The sequence below is a fragment of the Phyllostomus hastatus genome, unplaced genomic scaffold, assembly GCF_019186645.2.
Source record: "Phyllostomus hastatus isolate PE091 unplaced genomic scaffold, TTU_PhHast_1.1 phas_scaffold_78, whole genome shotgun sequence".
Classification (NCBI taxonomy): domain Eukaryota; kingdom Metazoa; phylum Chordata; class Mammalia; order Chiroptera; family Phyllostomidae; genus Phyllostomus; species Phyllostomus hastatus.
The window spans coordinates 116,071,684-116,089,208 of NW_025334041.1; the positions used below are offsets into that span (position 1 = coordinate 116,071,684).

General features: G+C 39.8%; 1 protein-coding gene across 1 annotated transcript in view; it reads left to right on the forward strand.

The window, feature by feature from the left end:
• Positions 1-4,988: 4,988 nt before the first annotated feature.
• Positions 4,989-17,525, forward strand: part of MEMO1 (mediator of cell motility 1) — a 111,476-nt gene continuing 98,939 nt past the window's right edge. The window contains exon 1 of the mRNA XM_045827140.1: positions 4,989-5,471. Within this exon, the coding sequence (XP_045683096.1) occupies positions 5,411-5,471 (61 nt within the window). The 5' untranslated portion in view covers positions 4,989-5,410. The remainder of the gene's footprint in view (positions 5,472-17,525) is intronic.

The following is a 17,525-nucleotide window of genomic DNA, read 5'->3' on the forward strand; positions in this document are numbered from 1 at the left end:
TCTACCTAATTTCTGTATTTCTTGGTTGATTTCTTGCATGTGTCCTGACTAGGGATCAAACCTGCAACCTTGGCATATTGGGACAATGCTCTAACCAACTGAGTTATCTGTCCAGGACCATGCTGAATACTTTTAATGTGAATTGTTATTTAATCCTCAAAATTCTGTGAGGCAGGTTTAATTTTAATTCTTCATTTTTAGATGAGGGAAGTGAGATTTGGTTAACTTGATGAAGGTTACAGGGGAAATAAGTTTGGGACAATTTTCAAATCCAGCTTAATATAATATTACCTTCCCTATATTATACTCTGTTGTAATGTTCTCAGGTGGGCTTAAATTTTTTTCTGTGGGGGGGAATTAATCTGCTCATATATGTGTACAGCAGAAGCCATTTTATCTGGTAGCTGAAAAACTGAGTCACAGTAGGGAATCGTAAATGACAACGAACAGATTTTTTTAAAGCTTAAAATATTTATATTGATAATACAGTATTTTGATCTGTTTTTACAAATTTCAGTTTCAGACTGTGAAGGTAGAGTAAGATTTTATTTTATTTTTGGAAGATTTTATTATTTATTTTTAGAGAGAAAGAGGGAAAGAAACATCAGTGTGTGGTTGACTCTTGAGCACCCCCTATTGGGGACCAGGCCTGCAACCCAGGCATGTGCCCTGACCAGAAACGAACAAGCCACCCTTCATTCTGAAGGCTGGTCCTCAATACACTGAACCACACCAGCCAGGGCAAGAATCTACTTTCATTGATCGTTGGTTAAATTACCAGCCATCATTTCCTAAAAGATATAAGTAAGGATATGAAATAATACCAATAATAATACAAATAATATAATAATTAATAAATAATAATACAAGAATAAACTGTGTTTTGCCCTCCCTATATATGGTGGAAAATAGGTAATCAGAGATAAAAGGGGTAGTCACTAATGAATAAGAATTTTCTTCTAGAAAAATAAGTTGTCTGCTTTAAAAAATACTTTAAATCTTTTGACTCGGTTATATTTCATCTTTGGGAATCCTAAATAATATCAACAATAAATTTGGAAAAAGCTTTCTGTACAAAATGTACTCCAAAAAATTGGAAAGGAACAAATTTTCATCTTATAAAAATCATTAAATATGTAAAGTACTTAGCACAGTGTTAGGTACATAGTAAGTGTTTAATAAATGTCACTTAAGAAGTTTGGTTTCTAAAGAAGAAAGGCAAAGTTGACTGAGATTAAGTTAGAGTACCAGTTTTAATTGAAATCAAAAAAGCATCTGTATGCAAACTTTCTCTTAGCCTTGATTTGTTCAAAACTCTGTGGTATCCTAGAATATATTTCTGATACAGGATGTTTAGTAATTAGGGGGCTCCTGAAACTGGCAGTTGTGGATAAATAAAATCTGAAAATGATCAATTTAATATTGCCATGTAGATTCCAAAAATCAAACCTAAAGATGGAAACAAATTATTTTTTTGTATAGGTATATATGTCACAAAATTCAAAAGATACACAAAATGTTACATTAAAAGGTTAAATCTTTTCTCCATTCTTGCATCTCAGCCATCTCTAACAATCACTGTTAGCAGTTTGTTGTATATCCTTCTAAAAGTATCATGTATATGCAAGTGTACAAGAATGTAAATACTGGCCCTGGCTGGTGTAGCTCAGTGGATTGAGCGGGGGCTGCGAACCAAAGCATTGCAGGTTCGATTTCCAGTCAGGGTACATGCCTGGGTTGCAGGCCATGACCCCCAGCAACCGCACATTGATGTTTCTCTCTCTGTCTCTCTATCTCCCTCCCTTCCCTCTCTAAAAATAAATAAATAAAATCTTTAAAAAATCAGTAAGTGATATGAAAAAAAATAAGCATCTTAAATAAGATAAACATTTTAAAAAAGAATGTAAATACGTATTTTATACAAATGATATACTTTACATGTTCTGCAATTTGCTTTTTAAATTTTTTTGAACTTTCACACCAGTATATAGGACCATCTCATACATTTTATTGGGTACATATGTATAGATATGTCCTAATTTAACAAGTCTAATATTGATGAACATTGTGGTTGTTTCTGGTCATTTGCTAGTACAGACTGATGCAGGAAATATCCAACCTGCTATTTCAGAAGATGTGTTGGGTTATTAATGTTGGGTTTTGGAACTAGTGGTGCCTTATTTATTAAAGGTCTGTGCCTCGTAAGGACTCTATTAATGAAGATTTCCTTCTTGTCCTTTACTATGAATAATGTTTATGGAGTGTCAAACCCAGTCCCTGGAGGATACAGTATAATGGAAATTGTTAATAATAACATGGGAATTGTACAGTATTGCCAAATAGGCTTCTCCTGGTGTTTTGCACTATATAGGTCTTAATTTAAGGAGGTGGGTAAGTGAATAGGTTCAAGTTACTTCTTTTAAGGGACTGCCTTTGAATAAAGTAGTCAGAATAAAATGGGCAGGAGTAGTAATGGTAGGATATATTGAGAGTGTTCTAGAAATAATGGAAGTTCCTCTAACCTTTCACTTTACTTGGCAGTATGGTATTTACTGGGTTTGACTAGTAAGAAAAGTCTTTTGGGGAAAGAAGCCTCCAACTGAGCATTTTAATAGGATGGAAACTTAATTCTAAATTAGATTGCTAGTTTATTTTTTATTTTTTAAAGATTCTATTTATTTTTAGAGAGGGGAAGGGAGGGAGAAAGAGAGAGAGAGAAACATCAATGTGTGGTTGCCTCTTGTGTGGCCCCCATTGGGGACCTGGCCCGCAACCCAGGCATGTGCCCTGACTGGGAATTGAACCTGTGACTCTCTGGTTCTCAGCCAGTGCTCAATCCACTGAGCTATGCTGGCCAGGGCAGATTACTAGTTTAGAATGACATTCAGGATTGTTGCTAGGAGCACAGGATAATAACAAAGAAGAGCTATAAATGGTTTTCACTTACCTTTATTCTTATAGCAAGCTTGTTAGATATTACTGCTGTTTGCATTTGACAGATGAGAAAACTGAGGCTTGAAAAGGTTAAATAACTAGATGCCCAGATCAGACGGACTCAGATCTGACTTTCTAATTTGACCAGCCTGAAATAGGAAGCTTCATTGTATCCAGTGTCTCCTCCCCTCCTTTTTTAGGCCATATAAACAGAATCAGCAATAATTAACTTCAAGAGCTATCACCTGTTAAAGAACACTCTACCAACCATATCAGCAGTTTCCTTTTCTTGAAATTTACAATGAAAAGTTTACCATTTCATCAGTTATGACTGAGTTTTAGTACTCCAGGAAGTTACCATAGAATCAGAGCTCCAGCCCTCCTTTTCTGTTAATCCCTACTTGGCATGCACTCTTCCCCGCCCCCCCCCCATCTCATATATGGGCAGGTTGGTGGTGAAGTGAGAGGTTTAAACATTAGTTAAGAAATATATAGATTCAGTGGAGATATGTTAGCCTAATAACAGTGTAGAAAAATGCGTGAAAGTCAGAAGTGTTCCAGTACTTGACCAGGGTTTAGGAGTGGGATCTCCCACAAGACCTTGTGCCTGAAAAAGGTGTGAGGTGTAGGAATAGGATAGTAACTTTTTTTTTTAAAGTGTATTATTACGGCACTAGGGAAACTTGGATATTAGGCAGTTGGAATGTCAGCTAATTTTCTGCTTTGGACTTTACCAAAGATCGTTTACTGTAAAATTCTGATACAACAGTTTTATGGCTCTTAACCCCCAATTTTTCATTGAAGGTACACAACATTCTCTTTTCTCTCTTCCCAGTTTTGCAATGGTTTACTTCAGAACAACACTTCCTGGGAGGTCCAAGATATCTTACTTTGCTGTGATTCTTCTGTAATTTTATTTTTTTAAAGATTGTATTTATTTTAAATGGAGGGAAAGGAACATCCTGATGCAGTTGCCTTTCGCGCGCCCCCTACTGGGGACATGGCTCGCAACCCAGGCATGTGCCGGGGGAATCGGACCAGCGACCCTTTGGTTCGCAGGCCGGTATTCACTCTACTGAGCCACACCAGCTAGGGCATATAATTTTAAATGAATTTTTTGCCCCTGATCCTTACGTGGAATACTGGGGTTGATAAAATAATGGAGGGTTGGAAATGTTTGCTGTATGTGTACTCGGTCCTTCTGTGTATTAACTTGTAATCCTAGGGACACCCTGGGGGTTATTACCATTTTGTAGATGAGAAAAACTGAGGCAAGCTATACCACACTTTAGTCAGGGAGTGAAGACATGCACCTACAGGTAAACATGAAACAGGGTAAATGTTTACAGTGTCAAAGCCAAGATTGGGTGGTGAAGGTGGCTCTGTGAAGCAAAAAGCAGCGTTTGCCGGACCACAGGCGAACTACCATGTGCTTGCCTGTGCCGCAGACTGGCGTCCCTAGTTGTGAAACCTTGGGGCTGCCAGTGCAGTAAGAATTCCTGTGTATAAAACGGGAAAGGAGGTAGATGGCGGACTTTTCCCGGTGGAAAGCTGCCTCTGCGGGCCCCCGGTGCTCTTCATTTAAGGAAGTTGGCTGGGGGAGGGGGCTTGCCCTGCGGCTGCGTCCTGCTCCCCCCGCCCCCCCTCCCCACCGGCCTCTGCTGCTTCTAAAGCCCGGAGAGCGGAGCGTGCACAGTGAGATTCCTCGGCGGGCCTGGCAGCGGCTGCTGGGCATGCTCAGTGGGCAGGACCCGTTAGAGTGGCGAGTAAGGAAGCGTTGGCTCCTCTCCGGGTCTGCTTTCCCCGGTTCAGGCCCCGGCCCTGGGCTTTTGTGTGCACGGAACTGCGGCGGCCGTAGCCGCCGCCTCGCGGGGCCGCTCGACCCCAGATGCCGTCTGGCCTGTCCGGTTTCTGCCTTTAACCTCGCCGCGCGGCCGGAGGAGGGGCGGGGCGGGGCCAGGAGGCCGGCGGCCCGGCGGGCAGCAGGGCCTGGCCCGGGGTGGGGGTGGGTGCTGGGAGTCCCGCGGGGGGTGGGGGGAGGGGGCGGGCGCGGAGTCACGGGGGTGGGGTCACCGGCGGTGGCTCCGGGAGGCCAGCTGGGAGGGGAGGGGGCCGCGGGGACGGCTCGGCGGAACCAGCCCCGGCTGGGGAGCAGCGGCGACTCTGGGGGCCCGGGCCAGGGCTTTCCGGGCTTCGGTGAGGCCGCTGCGGGCCCCATCTTCCGGCGGTCGCCGGAGTGTGAGGTGATTGTTGCTGCCACCGCCCTGGCTGCCATCTCCTCCTCCTCCTGGGCCGCCGCCGCCTCCTCCTCCTCTTCCTCCTCCTCCTGGGCCGGGCTGATCCCCTCCCCGCTGCCGCCTCCTCCTGGGCTGGGCCCACGGTGTCTCGTCCCCTCGCGGAGCCGCTCCTGCCGCTGCCGCCGCCGCCGCCGCCTCCTCATTCATCCTCGTGCACCATAGGCGGCACAGGCACCAAGATGTCCAACCGAGTGGTCTGCCGGGAAGCCAGTCACGCCGGGAGCTGGTACACAGCCTCAGGTAGGGCTCCGGGCCGGCCGGCCCGCCCGCCCGCCGCCGCCGCCTGGCCCCGCGCCCGCCCGGCCGAGGTCGGCGGCCCTGCCCCGCGCGGGGCGGGAGGGACCTGGGCGCGGACGGCCTCCGCCGGGGACCGCGTGGGGAGGGAGCGGACCCGAGGCCGGCGTCGCCGCCTCCCCCACCGTGGTGGCATCCCGCCGAGCAGCCCGGGGCCAGTCGCCCTCGCGCTCACCCCTGAGTTGGGCGATGGGGAGAGTTGCCGCCCGGCCGCCTGCCCCCTCCTTCGAGACCGGGCATAAGGGAAGAACGCGCTGCCTGTGCCCCAGACCGAACCTGCTGCCTCCTCCCCCGGCTCCCGGGAAGCGGGCGGCCGAACGCTGCCACCCCGGGGAAGACCGTGTGCCGGGATCCCGAGCCCCGCTCCCGCCACCCGGAGCTGGGCGACCCACCGGCCTCCTGGGGAAGGAGGGCCGCGTTCTCCTCCCCTCTCCGTGCCTCCGCGCCGGCGGTGCGAGACCCGGGAGTTCTCCGAGTGTGTCCGCGCACACCCGCCCGTGCCCGCCGTCTGCGGAGAGGAAGTGTCTCCTTCCCTCCAGCAGTTCGGAGAGCGGCAGCGCCCCCTCCCCTTTAGGGAGCTCAGCTGTCTGGAACGGAGCGAACGGGAGAACTTGCCCACGTCGCCGAACTAGAGACCAGGGCTCCGCGGGCGAGGTCCGGAGAGGAAGGCCTTAGCTGGGATTTGTACTCTGTGTGTTGGGGGTAGGGAGAAGTATTGCTAGGCAGAGGCTCGGGGTAGCCTCCCAGCTCTTTGTCAGTGTTTGCATTGTTACTGTCATTCACGAGAGGGGCAGCTGGAGATGGCATCAGCGCTTTTCGCGAGCAAACTCATCAGTCTCTAGTCGCTAAACACCTAGCAGGTGCTGGAGCTCCCTGACAAATTAGATTAGGTTCTGAGCGAATTTCGTCTTCTGTCCACACTGCCTAAAATCATTTTACAGCTCTTTAAAAAAGTGTAGGGGCTTTCCCTTTAATAAAGCTCTTTTTTTTAGTATGACCGTTTTCTGGGATTACTTTCAGGCGTCACATTTCTGTTAAGTTAACAAAGTTCCACTGTGATTTCCAATAGTTTTCAGTCATTTGGTATCGGCTTATCAATAACTAGACCCAGTTTTAATGTGTGTCGGATCATGTTTCCCTTTGCAAATAGTTCTGTTGGATAGTGACAGAGTTTGTGAGCAAACACAGATTTGGAAGAAAAGTCCCTTCTCTGAGGTTGTTAAACTAGCTCATTAAATACATGTACTTTACTGACTCACTGAAGATTTGCTGTGTAAGAAGACACAAAAGAATTTTGATGATTGGATTTACAAGCCCAACAGAGAGGTACAGTTTTGTATTAACTAAATGACATTTAATGGTTACAGTGGCTTTCCTTCACAGTTCTAGAGTACTTCATACACATTTAATCAATTATCACAACCTTAGGATGTCAGTTAAGCTTTTCTTGTTCACAGTATAGGGATGCGCCCAACACACACTAAGTCAGTGGCAGAACAGGAGTCGAGAAATGGGAATCCCTGGTCCCTGGGTTTGTCTTCCAATGAGTGCATTATTAACGCTAAATTTATCAAAGAATAACAGTCTTTTCAGAGTTGTAAATTACTAAGCTTTCTTCAATGTGTTTTGAAAAGTTAAAAAGTCTCAATATTCACTTTCATGGTCATCTTTTGTTTAATTTCTTTTGCTTTTTAAAATATCTTCCTGTTAAACTTTTTTGTTAGTTGGCTTCTAAATGTGGGCAAATGATTCTGGAGGAATCTTTATAGATTCTTGAACATTCTTTGTGTAGTAAAATAAGGCATAGTTCATACTTCAGACTTGAAAAACACTTATTCAGTAGTCTCAAGTAGAGGAAGAATCTGTTAATCCAGCTCAAAACAGTGTATGATTGTAGATAGCTATTTAACAGTGGTGAACTAAAATGGACTATTTTCTTAAAATTTTAAAATATATTCTCTTTCCTAAATTCTGAATGAAATCAATGCCATTTTGGTAATCTGAATTGTGACTGAGAACTTGACTGTTAAAAAAACTTCAGATTAGGTGTGGGTTTTGTGTGTGTTTTATGTATATGTACATGTGTGTGACTTTAAATGTGAGTAATAATTAAGGGTGAATTTAAAACAATGTAGTTGTAAAATCTTATTTTGTATTTTAAAAATAAAAAAGGTAAGTTAACTTTGACTTGGTATAGTAACTTCTATATTTAATATTTATCCCAATGTACTTATATTGATAACATTGTCCATTGGAAAAATTCAACTTCTATTATTATTGTTTCCCTAATAAACTAGTCCTAAAAACGTGTAGTAGGAGAATAATGTACTTGTGGATTATTACCCTGTGGTTCCTGTGGCATTCAAATGGTGTCTGTGGAGTTAGTGTTCAATTACTGATACAAGGTAAGGGTGAAATCACATTGGCTCCTGTAGACCGCTAGTTTAGAAAAAGAATTGTGTGTGTATATACATATGTATGTTACATACATATACACATATATCTTCATTTTTATTTACCCCTTGTTATAAGCTAGATCCATTGGTAGAGAGAAGTATACATTATTCCTTGCCTTGAAGGAATATACAGTTTATTTGAAGTAGGCTCAACACAGCAAGTAAGTATCAGAATAATTGAGAGTGCTTTTAGGAGGTCGAAGGAGGGTGGAATTACTTTATTGTAGGATTTGAATTGTGCTTTGAAGGAAGGGTATTTGTGTAGGTGTGGAACGGAGGAAAGAACATGGGGGAACACAACAAAGATACAGAGGTAGGTAAGTGTAAGTAGGTCACTTTAATAAGAATGGAAGATTTACACAGGGGTGTAGTTCATCTGCCTGCTTGGAGCTAGAGTATAGAGGTGTATGAATGCTATGTATCATAGGTATTTGATTTCAGTAGGCAGTCAGGACTGTTGGAGAAGTTTCTGAGTAGGGGACTGATAACTCAAGTAGCATTTTAGGAAAATTAATCTCATAGCAAGGTTAATCCTCACTTCTTTACGGGTGTAAAGGGATCAGCAAACTGCGCTCACAAATCCAGCTTGCTGCCTTTAAAATAAAAATAAAGTCCACTAGCTAAGAGTGGTTTTTAATTTTTAAAGGGTTTAAAAAACAAAAACCAAGAAGTGCAATCGAGACCATATGTGCCCTAAAATCCTTTCTGTTTGGTCTTTTGCAGAAGAAATTTGCCAACCCTTAGTGTAGGTTAGCGTGGTTAAAGTATGATCTCTAGACCAGCTGCATAATATGTCTGTGCTCAATATTTTCTCCAGATTTATGACAGCTTTCATTTCATTATTTCAGGCCCCTTTATCTCCTTCAGGACAGTTATAACTGCCTCCTAACTGGCCTTCTTTCTGCCAGCCTTATCCCCCTTAACACCATCTTCTGCATTGCTCCCTGTATAATCTCTCTGACCACATAATTTCTTTACATAAACCTCACTGTCTGATCTAGTCAATTGGTTAAGGTCTAATAACTCCCTTCGTGACTTGGCGTTTTCCTATCTCCTTGGCCACTTCCCCCCACACATCCCAGTTCTTGCCTTACTATCCTTAAGCAATATCTAGCAGCTGTTCATTGTTTCTTTAAATACACTGTACTATTTCTTATCATTGTGCTTTTACCAAGCTGTTTCCTCTGTTGGAATGCACTTTGTCAGGATAACTCCTACTCACTTTTTAAAGATTCAGGTGTTGACACCTCCAAGAAGCTTACCCTACTGTCTTTCCTCCCCTAGAGTGTTTTGATGGTTCTTTGTGCTCCTGTAATATCCTGTGCTTATCTCTATATATTTACCTTGTAGTTTGTGTATGTGGTCTTCTATAAGATGATAGACATTAAGCCAGGGACCATGTCTTCCTCATTTTCTTGTACCCTAAGTAGCTGGCACAGGTTACACATAGTAGTTATTCAATAGGTATTTGAATAAATGAATGTTAGAGTGCTTGGCATATGGTAGACATGGACAAAGATATTGATGTTTAAATCCTGAAGGGGGGTGCGTAATATAGGACTGTTTCAGTTAAGTCTCTGACCATGGTGTGGGTGAAGAATCTTGATGATAAGAAAGGATTAGAAATCCTGGTCCACCAGTTGAGCACCCCATTCAATGTATGATTTTAAAAAGAAGTATGACTTACATGTCATTGAACTTTTTTTCACAGAATAGGCACATTCATGTAATCAGCATGCAGCTGTAAAACAGCGGTATGGCAATTCTCACTCTCCACACCCCTGTGCTCCTTGCAATCTAACACTGTAGAAAACTTGTGTGTTTTTGAACTCTGTAAGTAGAGTCATGTATTAACATGTCTTATTTGAGCTTCTTTTGCTCAACATTACAATTGTGACATTAATCCACGTTGTATTGTGTGCCTTTTCATTGCTGTCCTCTATTGTGTGAATACACCACAGTTTATGTGTTCTACTGTAATGAACATTTGGGTGTTTTTAGTTTTGCTGCTATGAACATTTTTGTTATGGTTTTTACCTGGTAAACATGCACTTTTGTGTGTATACATCTTAGTGGGATTATTAGGTCATGGTTATGTTTATATGGTATGTTCATTCATAATAGATTCTGTTAAAGTTTTGCACAGTGGTTTTACAAATTTACACTCCCACCAGCAATGTAGGAGAGTTTCAGTTTTTCTACATTTTTGTCAACACTTAGTATTGTCAGTTCTTTTAACTTGTATTTTTAGTTATTCTGGAAGGGTGTGTAGTGTTTTGCACTGTAGTTTTAATTTTATTTTCCTGATGACTAATGAAGTTGGGCACTTTTTCATATTAGGGACACCATGTTGATTGGCCACTTGGATTTCTGCTTTTGAAGTATTAAATCTTTTATTCTTTTAAAAAATTATGCTGTTTACTTTTCATATTGATTTGTAGTTCTTTTTGTTTTCTGGATGCAGTCTTGTTAGATATATGTATTGCAAGTATCTTCCACTTCGTGGTTAGCTCTTTCAGGGTCTTCATGTCATGGTAAATCAAAGTTCCTGATTTTACAGAAGTCCAGCTTATCAGTTGGCTATTGCTCTTTTGTTTCCATTTATAAAATCTTTGCCTACTGCAGTGTCATGAAGTTACTTTCCTGTGTTTTCTTTAAAAGTGTTATTATTTTTACCTTTCATATTAGGTCAGTAATTCATCTGTTTGACAGTTTTGTCTGTATGTAGTAGTATATTAAATAGGTTTTTTGTTGTTGTTGAAGTAAACATTTACAAAAAGTATATAAATTAAGTATACACTTCGATGAGTATTCACAACTTTAACAGACTGTATGAAACCAAACCCTAGATCAAGAAATAAAACATTTTCGGCTTTTCAAAGGGACCTGTTACAATTTAATCTTTTATGAAATTGGTATGTTTTATATCTATCTAAGTGCACATTTAATGTGGGAAGGATTCCCCCTTGGAAAATGGTTTTTATGTTGATGGTACATCTGATAATTGCTCTTGTCATAGAACTGAGGGAATATATCTAAGTCGAATGATTTCACAAGAATTCTTGATGTGTTTGTATGATACACATCTAAATTGTAGTTTTTTTAAGCTTTTGTTTATTTGGTCATTTAAAAACAGAACAGCTATATCAGGATTTTTCTATAGTTGGAAAACCATGACTTTCATTTTTTTGGTATGTACCTTGAGTTCTAGATTGTTAAAATGTATTTGGTAGTTGAGAAATTGGAAAACTGACTATTAGAATTATTCTCCTTTGAAGAGAAAAGACTATATAATAGTTTTGAAATGAACTTTTTTGATGACTAAATATGATTTTCTGTAAGCTGATTTTTCTTTGCATCTCAGCTTATTATTTTATCTTAGAGAAAGGAAAGAGGGAAAGAAATTTAATAGGAAAACTGTTAAAATTATTGTTTGATTACCTCTAGCTTTTTCTCACTTTCCATCTGTCCTTTCACATGCAGTTTGCAAGTCAAAATCATCCTTTCTATCTCTGGGGCGTAGGTTATACTGTTTGCATTTGGGCTTTTCTCCATTTGAAAGAACAAGACAGCAACAAATAAAAATGCTGTATTCCATAGGTATGTTACTTACGTGTACATATAATCTTTAATCTTCAAAAGGATGCTATGAGGTTTGTGTTATATCCATTTATGGATGTGGAAACAATGACTCAGTGGTTGGGTAACTTGTTTAAGCTACAGTAAGTGGAAGAGCCAGTCTAACTCTGAAAGCAGAGTTTAGTGTTAGGGGCAGGGAGGTGTGGTGGGCTGGGCTGCCTCAAACACTGAACTTTTCTGTTCCATTTGAGGTTTTTCCAGAATGCATTATGCACATTTAACTCATACTTGTATGCCATTTATAGTTTATAAAGCACTTTCTGATATATTTTTGTTTTCCACAATAATAATATGATTAGGTGTGGGGTATCTAAGGCAGGCTGGTCGGTCTTTAATCCACCCCCACCTTAGTGTTTTACTGATGAGAAACTAGGAGGAGGATAAATTGCCTTGAGTCACACTACTGGTAAATGCTAGACCTAGGCCTTGTAGCTGAAACCTTCTGTTCTTTCTGTTTATACTAATGCCAGAGTAAGAAGTTGAACTATTTGGAATCAGTAAGCAATCTATAATTGTCAGGTAAGTATCTTAGATTATTTAAAAAAAACAAAACTAAAAACATTTATGAATTTTGACTATTATACATATACTATAAATACTGACAAAGGAATTGGTGTATTTTAGTTAGATTAATCCCAGAATTTGAATTGGGCCTAACAAACCTGGCACTTCTGGAGAGGCTTTATTTAACATTCAGTGATTAGTAGCGAACAAACTGAGTTCTATTTGAAAGGTACTGCTCTAGGGAGCCCGTGTGTAACAGGAGATGAGACAAACAAAAATCCCTAGAGTTTATATTCCAGTTGGAGGAGATAGGCAATAAATAAAGTGAATAAGTGTAATAGGTAGTATTTTCGATAGAGGAAAGTGCTATATAAACTTATAAAGCAAATAAAGCAGAGCTAGCACATTTGCATTGTTAAAGGATGAGAGAAGTTTGCAATTTTAAACAGTATGGAAGAGGAGGACTTTATCCAGATGACATTTGAGTGGAAACTTGAAGTAGGTAAAAGAACAGGTTTGCATTCTAGATAATTTTAGGCCCAAGGACACAGCAAGTTCAAAGGTCCTGAGACTAGAGCAGGCCTGCAGTATTTGACAGACAAGTAGGTCACTGAAGCTGGAATGAGGTGACCTGGGGCAGAGTAGCCAGATATGAGGTCAGGAGGTAAATGCCTGTTGCTGAGGCCCAAAGATGTTGTGGTCAAATGATACTAGGCCTTGAAGACCATTGTAAGATTTTTACTAGAGTGAGACAGCCATTGGAGGGTTTTGAGCAGTTGATGACATGCTCTAATTTAGACTTACTAGAATCACTTGACTGCTATGTTGAGAGTAGAGTACAGTTGGGGAGTGGCATAAGCAGTGGCAAGGGAAAACCAGGAAGAACAGTTAAAAAAACAGCAGTATTCCCAGTGAGAGATGATGATGGCTTGGACTGAGTCATAGCGGTGGAGGAGGGTAAGAAGTGGTTGGTTACTGGATGTGTTTTGAAGGCGGAGCTGAAAGGATTTGCTGACAGACTTGAAGTGGGGGTGAGAGAATGGAAGAGTCTCGGATATCTCTTAAAGTTCATCCCTGAGTATGTGCAATAATGGAGTTGATACAATCTGAGAGGAGGTTTAACAGACCCATGTTTGGAGGGGGCAGGTTAGGAGTTCAATTTTGGGTTATCTTAAATTTGAGATGTTTATGATTTAGTCAATGTATGCATGAGTTTAGAGTTTAGGGGAAGGCCTAGAATGGAGATATAAAGTTGAATTATTATTATGTAAAGTCAAGTGTTTGGATAAAATCACCATAGTAATGAGAGTAGCTAGAAAAAAAGAGTCTCAGTGACTTCGCCTTCAAACATTTCCAACTTGAAGAGGTTGGGGAGGTGAGTGATCATGTAAGGAATCAGGTTAAGCATCTCATGAATTGGAGAATGAGATGTCTTGGGATCCAAGAAAAGAAAATGCTTTAAAGCATCTCAGCACAATTTATATAGACTTGCCTGGGCATTTTTTTCTCTGACACATTTGTCTGGTCTAAGCCACTCTGGTTTTAGCCACCTCTCATGCTATTGCCCAAGTTTCCTAACCAGCTGCTTAGTTTCCATTCTTTTTTTTACATAGCAGCTTGAGAGATTCATTAACATTGTAAATGAGATAATATTCTTTTTTCAAAAAGTCCCATCATACTTAGAATTAACGTTCAAAATCCTTAGGGCCTAGAAGGGCTTACATGCTCTGACCTCTGTGTAATTTTCTTTTTTTTTTAATTTTTAAAATTGATTTGAGTGAGAGAGAGACAGACAGACAGACAGACATCAATTTGTTGTTCCACTTATTTATGTATTCATTGGTTGATTCTTGTATGTGCCCTGACTGGGGATCAAACCTGCAACCTCAGTATTAATGGGACAATATTCCAACCAAGGCTTTGTTTAACTATCTGATTTCATCTCCTACCACTTAGATCCTTCTAGTCATTCTGGCCCCTTTCTGTTCTCCAAATATGTCAAGCTCATTCCTGTCTTAGGACTTTTGCATGTACTTCATAAGATTGACTAATTCTGGCTGGGTAGTCAAGGAAAGAACATTTTTTTTATTGAGTCCCTTATTTTGTTAGTCACAATTAGGAGGAGAAATAGGAAGAGGTGTTGAAAATGGGTGGTATAGCTTTTCCCAAGGGTTCTGAGAAACAGTTGTCCTTGGAGAGAAACCTTTGCAAAAAAAGGGTTTATGGTCAAATAACTTTAGGAAATGTTGCCTCTGGTTTCTCCCTGGGCCTGGACAACTAACAATAGACTTGTTTTATGGTTCATTACATGGTCTGTCTTGGTGAGTGTTCGGTGTCCATTTGAAAAAATGTGTTTTCTGTAGTTGTGGGGTAGACTGCTCTCTGCTGATTAGTTTAAGTTGTATTACTGTATTTAAATCCCTATTGATTTTCCACTTATTATTTCTGTCAATTCCTGAGAGCAGTGTTAAATTGTCCTTTTTTTGTCCTTTTAGTTTTGTTGATTAGTTATTTCATGTATTTTGAATCTATTACTTGATGTGCATATTTGGGATTATGTATTTTTGATGAGTTGACTTGCTATCATCATGTGTGTACCTTTTTATTTCTGGTAATGTTTTTTGTTCTGAAGTGTTTCTTGTTTAATATTAATAAAGCCAATCCAGCTTTGTTATGGTTAATATTTACATGGTAAATACTTTTTGTTTGTGTCTAGAATCACTGATACTACCTTCAGGTTTGATGATTTATTAGAACGACTCACGGAACTCAGAAAAGCTGTTACACTAATAGATATGGTTTATTTCAGAGAAAGGATATAGATTAAAATCAGGAAAAGGAAAAGGTGCATATGGTGGAGTCCAGGAGAAACTGGGTGCAAGCGTCTAGCCGTTCTTTCTCAGTGGAGTTGTCTGGGCAGCACTAATCTCCCATCAACGTGTAACAACAAGTATGAAGAATTGCCAACCAGGGAAGCTCTCCTTGGCCTTGGTTTCCAGGGGTTTTATGGGGGTCAGTCATGTAGGTAAGGAGCAGCACCTTAGCGACTCCTCCTGCAGAAGTCATACTCATGCAGTATGGCTCAGGAGATACAGTGTGGTACCAGTTGAATGAAAATAGTTCACTGTAAATTGCATTGTTAGTATGAACTATCTGGCAAGGCTCCAGATATACGAAGACACTTTTTACTATTTTACCAATTTCTAAATACACTTCTGTGGCATTAAGTACATTCATGTTATTTGCAACCATGACCAGTATCCATTTCCAGAATATTTTTACCCTTCCCAACTGAAAGTCTGTACCCGTTAAACACGAACTCTTCATTGACTCCACCTTCAGCCCCTTCCAGCCACTGTTCTACTCTTCTTTATCTACGAATTTGCTTATGTGCCTCTGTTAAGTGGACTCATACAATATTTGTCTTTTTTATATCTGGTTTATTTCACTTAAGGTGTTTTCAAGGATGACACATATTATAGAATGTATCAATTTCCTTCCTTTATAAGGCTGAATAATATCCATGATATGTATATACTATACTATTAATTCATTTGCTGATGGCCATTTTGGTTGTTTTCCATCTTTTGACTTTAGTGATTAGTACTGGTTAACGTGGATGTACAAGTATCTGTTTGCATTCCTGCTTTCAGTTCTTTTGGGAATCTGATTCGGAGTGGAATTGCTGGGTCACATGGTTTAGCTTTTTGAGGAACCATCGAGCGGCCACATCAGCTGCACCATTTTACATTCCTACCAGCCAACCAATGAGGTTTCTCCTTTTTTCACACCCTTGCCAACACTTACTTACTTCGATAATAGCCATTTTGAGTGTGAAGTTATATCATTATGGTTTTGATTTGCATTTCTCTAATGACTAATGATGTTGAACATCTTTTCTTACGTTTATTGGCCACTAGGTATGATACATGGAAAAATGTCTCTTCAGATCCTTTGTCCATTTTTTAATTCGGTTGGTTTTTTATTACTGAGTTTTAAGAATTCTTTATATATTCTGAAATTTAATCCCTTATCAGATATATGATTTGCAGGTATATTCTTCCATTTCTATAGATGGTCTTTTTACTTTCTGGGTAATATCCTTTTGTGCACAAAAGTTTTTAGTTTTGATGGAATTCAGTTTTATTTGTTTTTCACTTTGTTACTAATGCTTTGGTGTTTCAAAAAAATTGGCAAATCCAGATAATGTATTTTCTTCCAAGAATTTTGTAGTTTTAGCTTTGACATTTAGGTTGTTGTTCCATTCTGAGTTACGGTAAGCTTTGTATATGGAGTAGTTTTTTTTTTTTGTATATTGGGTAGGTTGAGGTCCATCGTCATTCTTTTGCATGTCCAGTTGTCTCAGCACCATTTGTTGAAGAGACTGTTCTTTCCCCATTGACTGTTCAGATCAATCGGACATAAATGTTTGGATTTATTTCTGGACTCTCAGTTCTATTCTGTTGGTCTATCTGTGTGTTTATTCTGTGCCAGTACCACACAGTTTTGATTACTGTAGGGTTTTTTTGCCCCATTTTCGAAAGGTAGTTTGATAGGTAATGAATTCACTGGGTATGTTGACATTACTTTTGTTTTGTTTTAGTGCTTATAAATGTCCTATTGTATTTTGGCTTGCATAGCTCCTGAGAATTCTGTGATTTTTAAAATCTTTGATACTCTGAATACAATGTGTCTTTTTTCTTCTGGTTGCTTTAAGATTTTTAAAAACTTATTACCATTTTCTTGCTATTATAATGTGCCTTTGAATAATTTTCTTTGAGTTTATCCTGTTTGTGATTCACCAAGTATCTTGGATCTGTAGATTATAGTTTGTAGCAAGTTTGGAAAAATATTCTTTATTATTATCTCATATTTTTTCTTTTCACACTCTTTGATTTTTAGATTCCAGTGAAAAGTATGTTAGATAGCTTAATATTGTCCCAAGTTCACTGAGAATTACTGTTTTTTCTTTTTTACTCTTTGTACTTCCTTTTGGATAATTTCTTTTTCAATGTTTTCAAGCTCACTGATATTTTCTTGTGCAAATCTAATTTTGTTTTAATTCTACCATGGACATCTTTTATGTATAAAAGAGTTAATAAAATAACTTGTTTTCACAAGAATATTTATTCATTACTGTTTGCATTTTTTTTCAGATAACAGATCTATTTATAGGTTTAAAAAACTATTTCCCTCTTGTGTCCTAGAACTTAGATTGACCAGCAGTTATTCTTCTGGCATAAGTACCGTTTGTATTATTTTGCCTCAGTGCCTATAAAAAGGATAAGATTTTCCCCCCTGAGATCAGAGTAACTTAGAAATTAAAATATGTTTGAATTATGGCTGAATATTGGTTTAAGATTATTTTCTAAATAGATTAAATTAGATTTAGATTAAATTA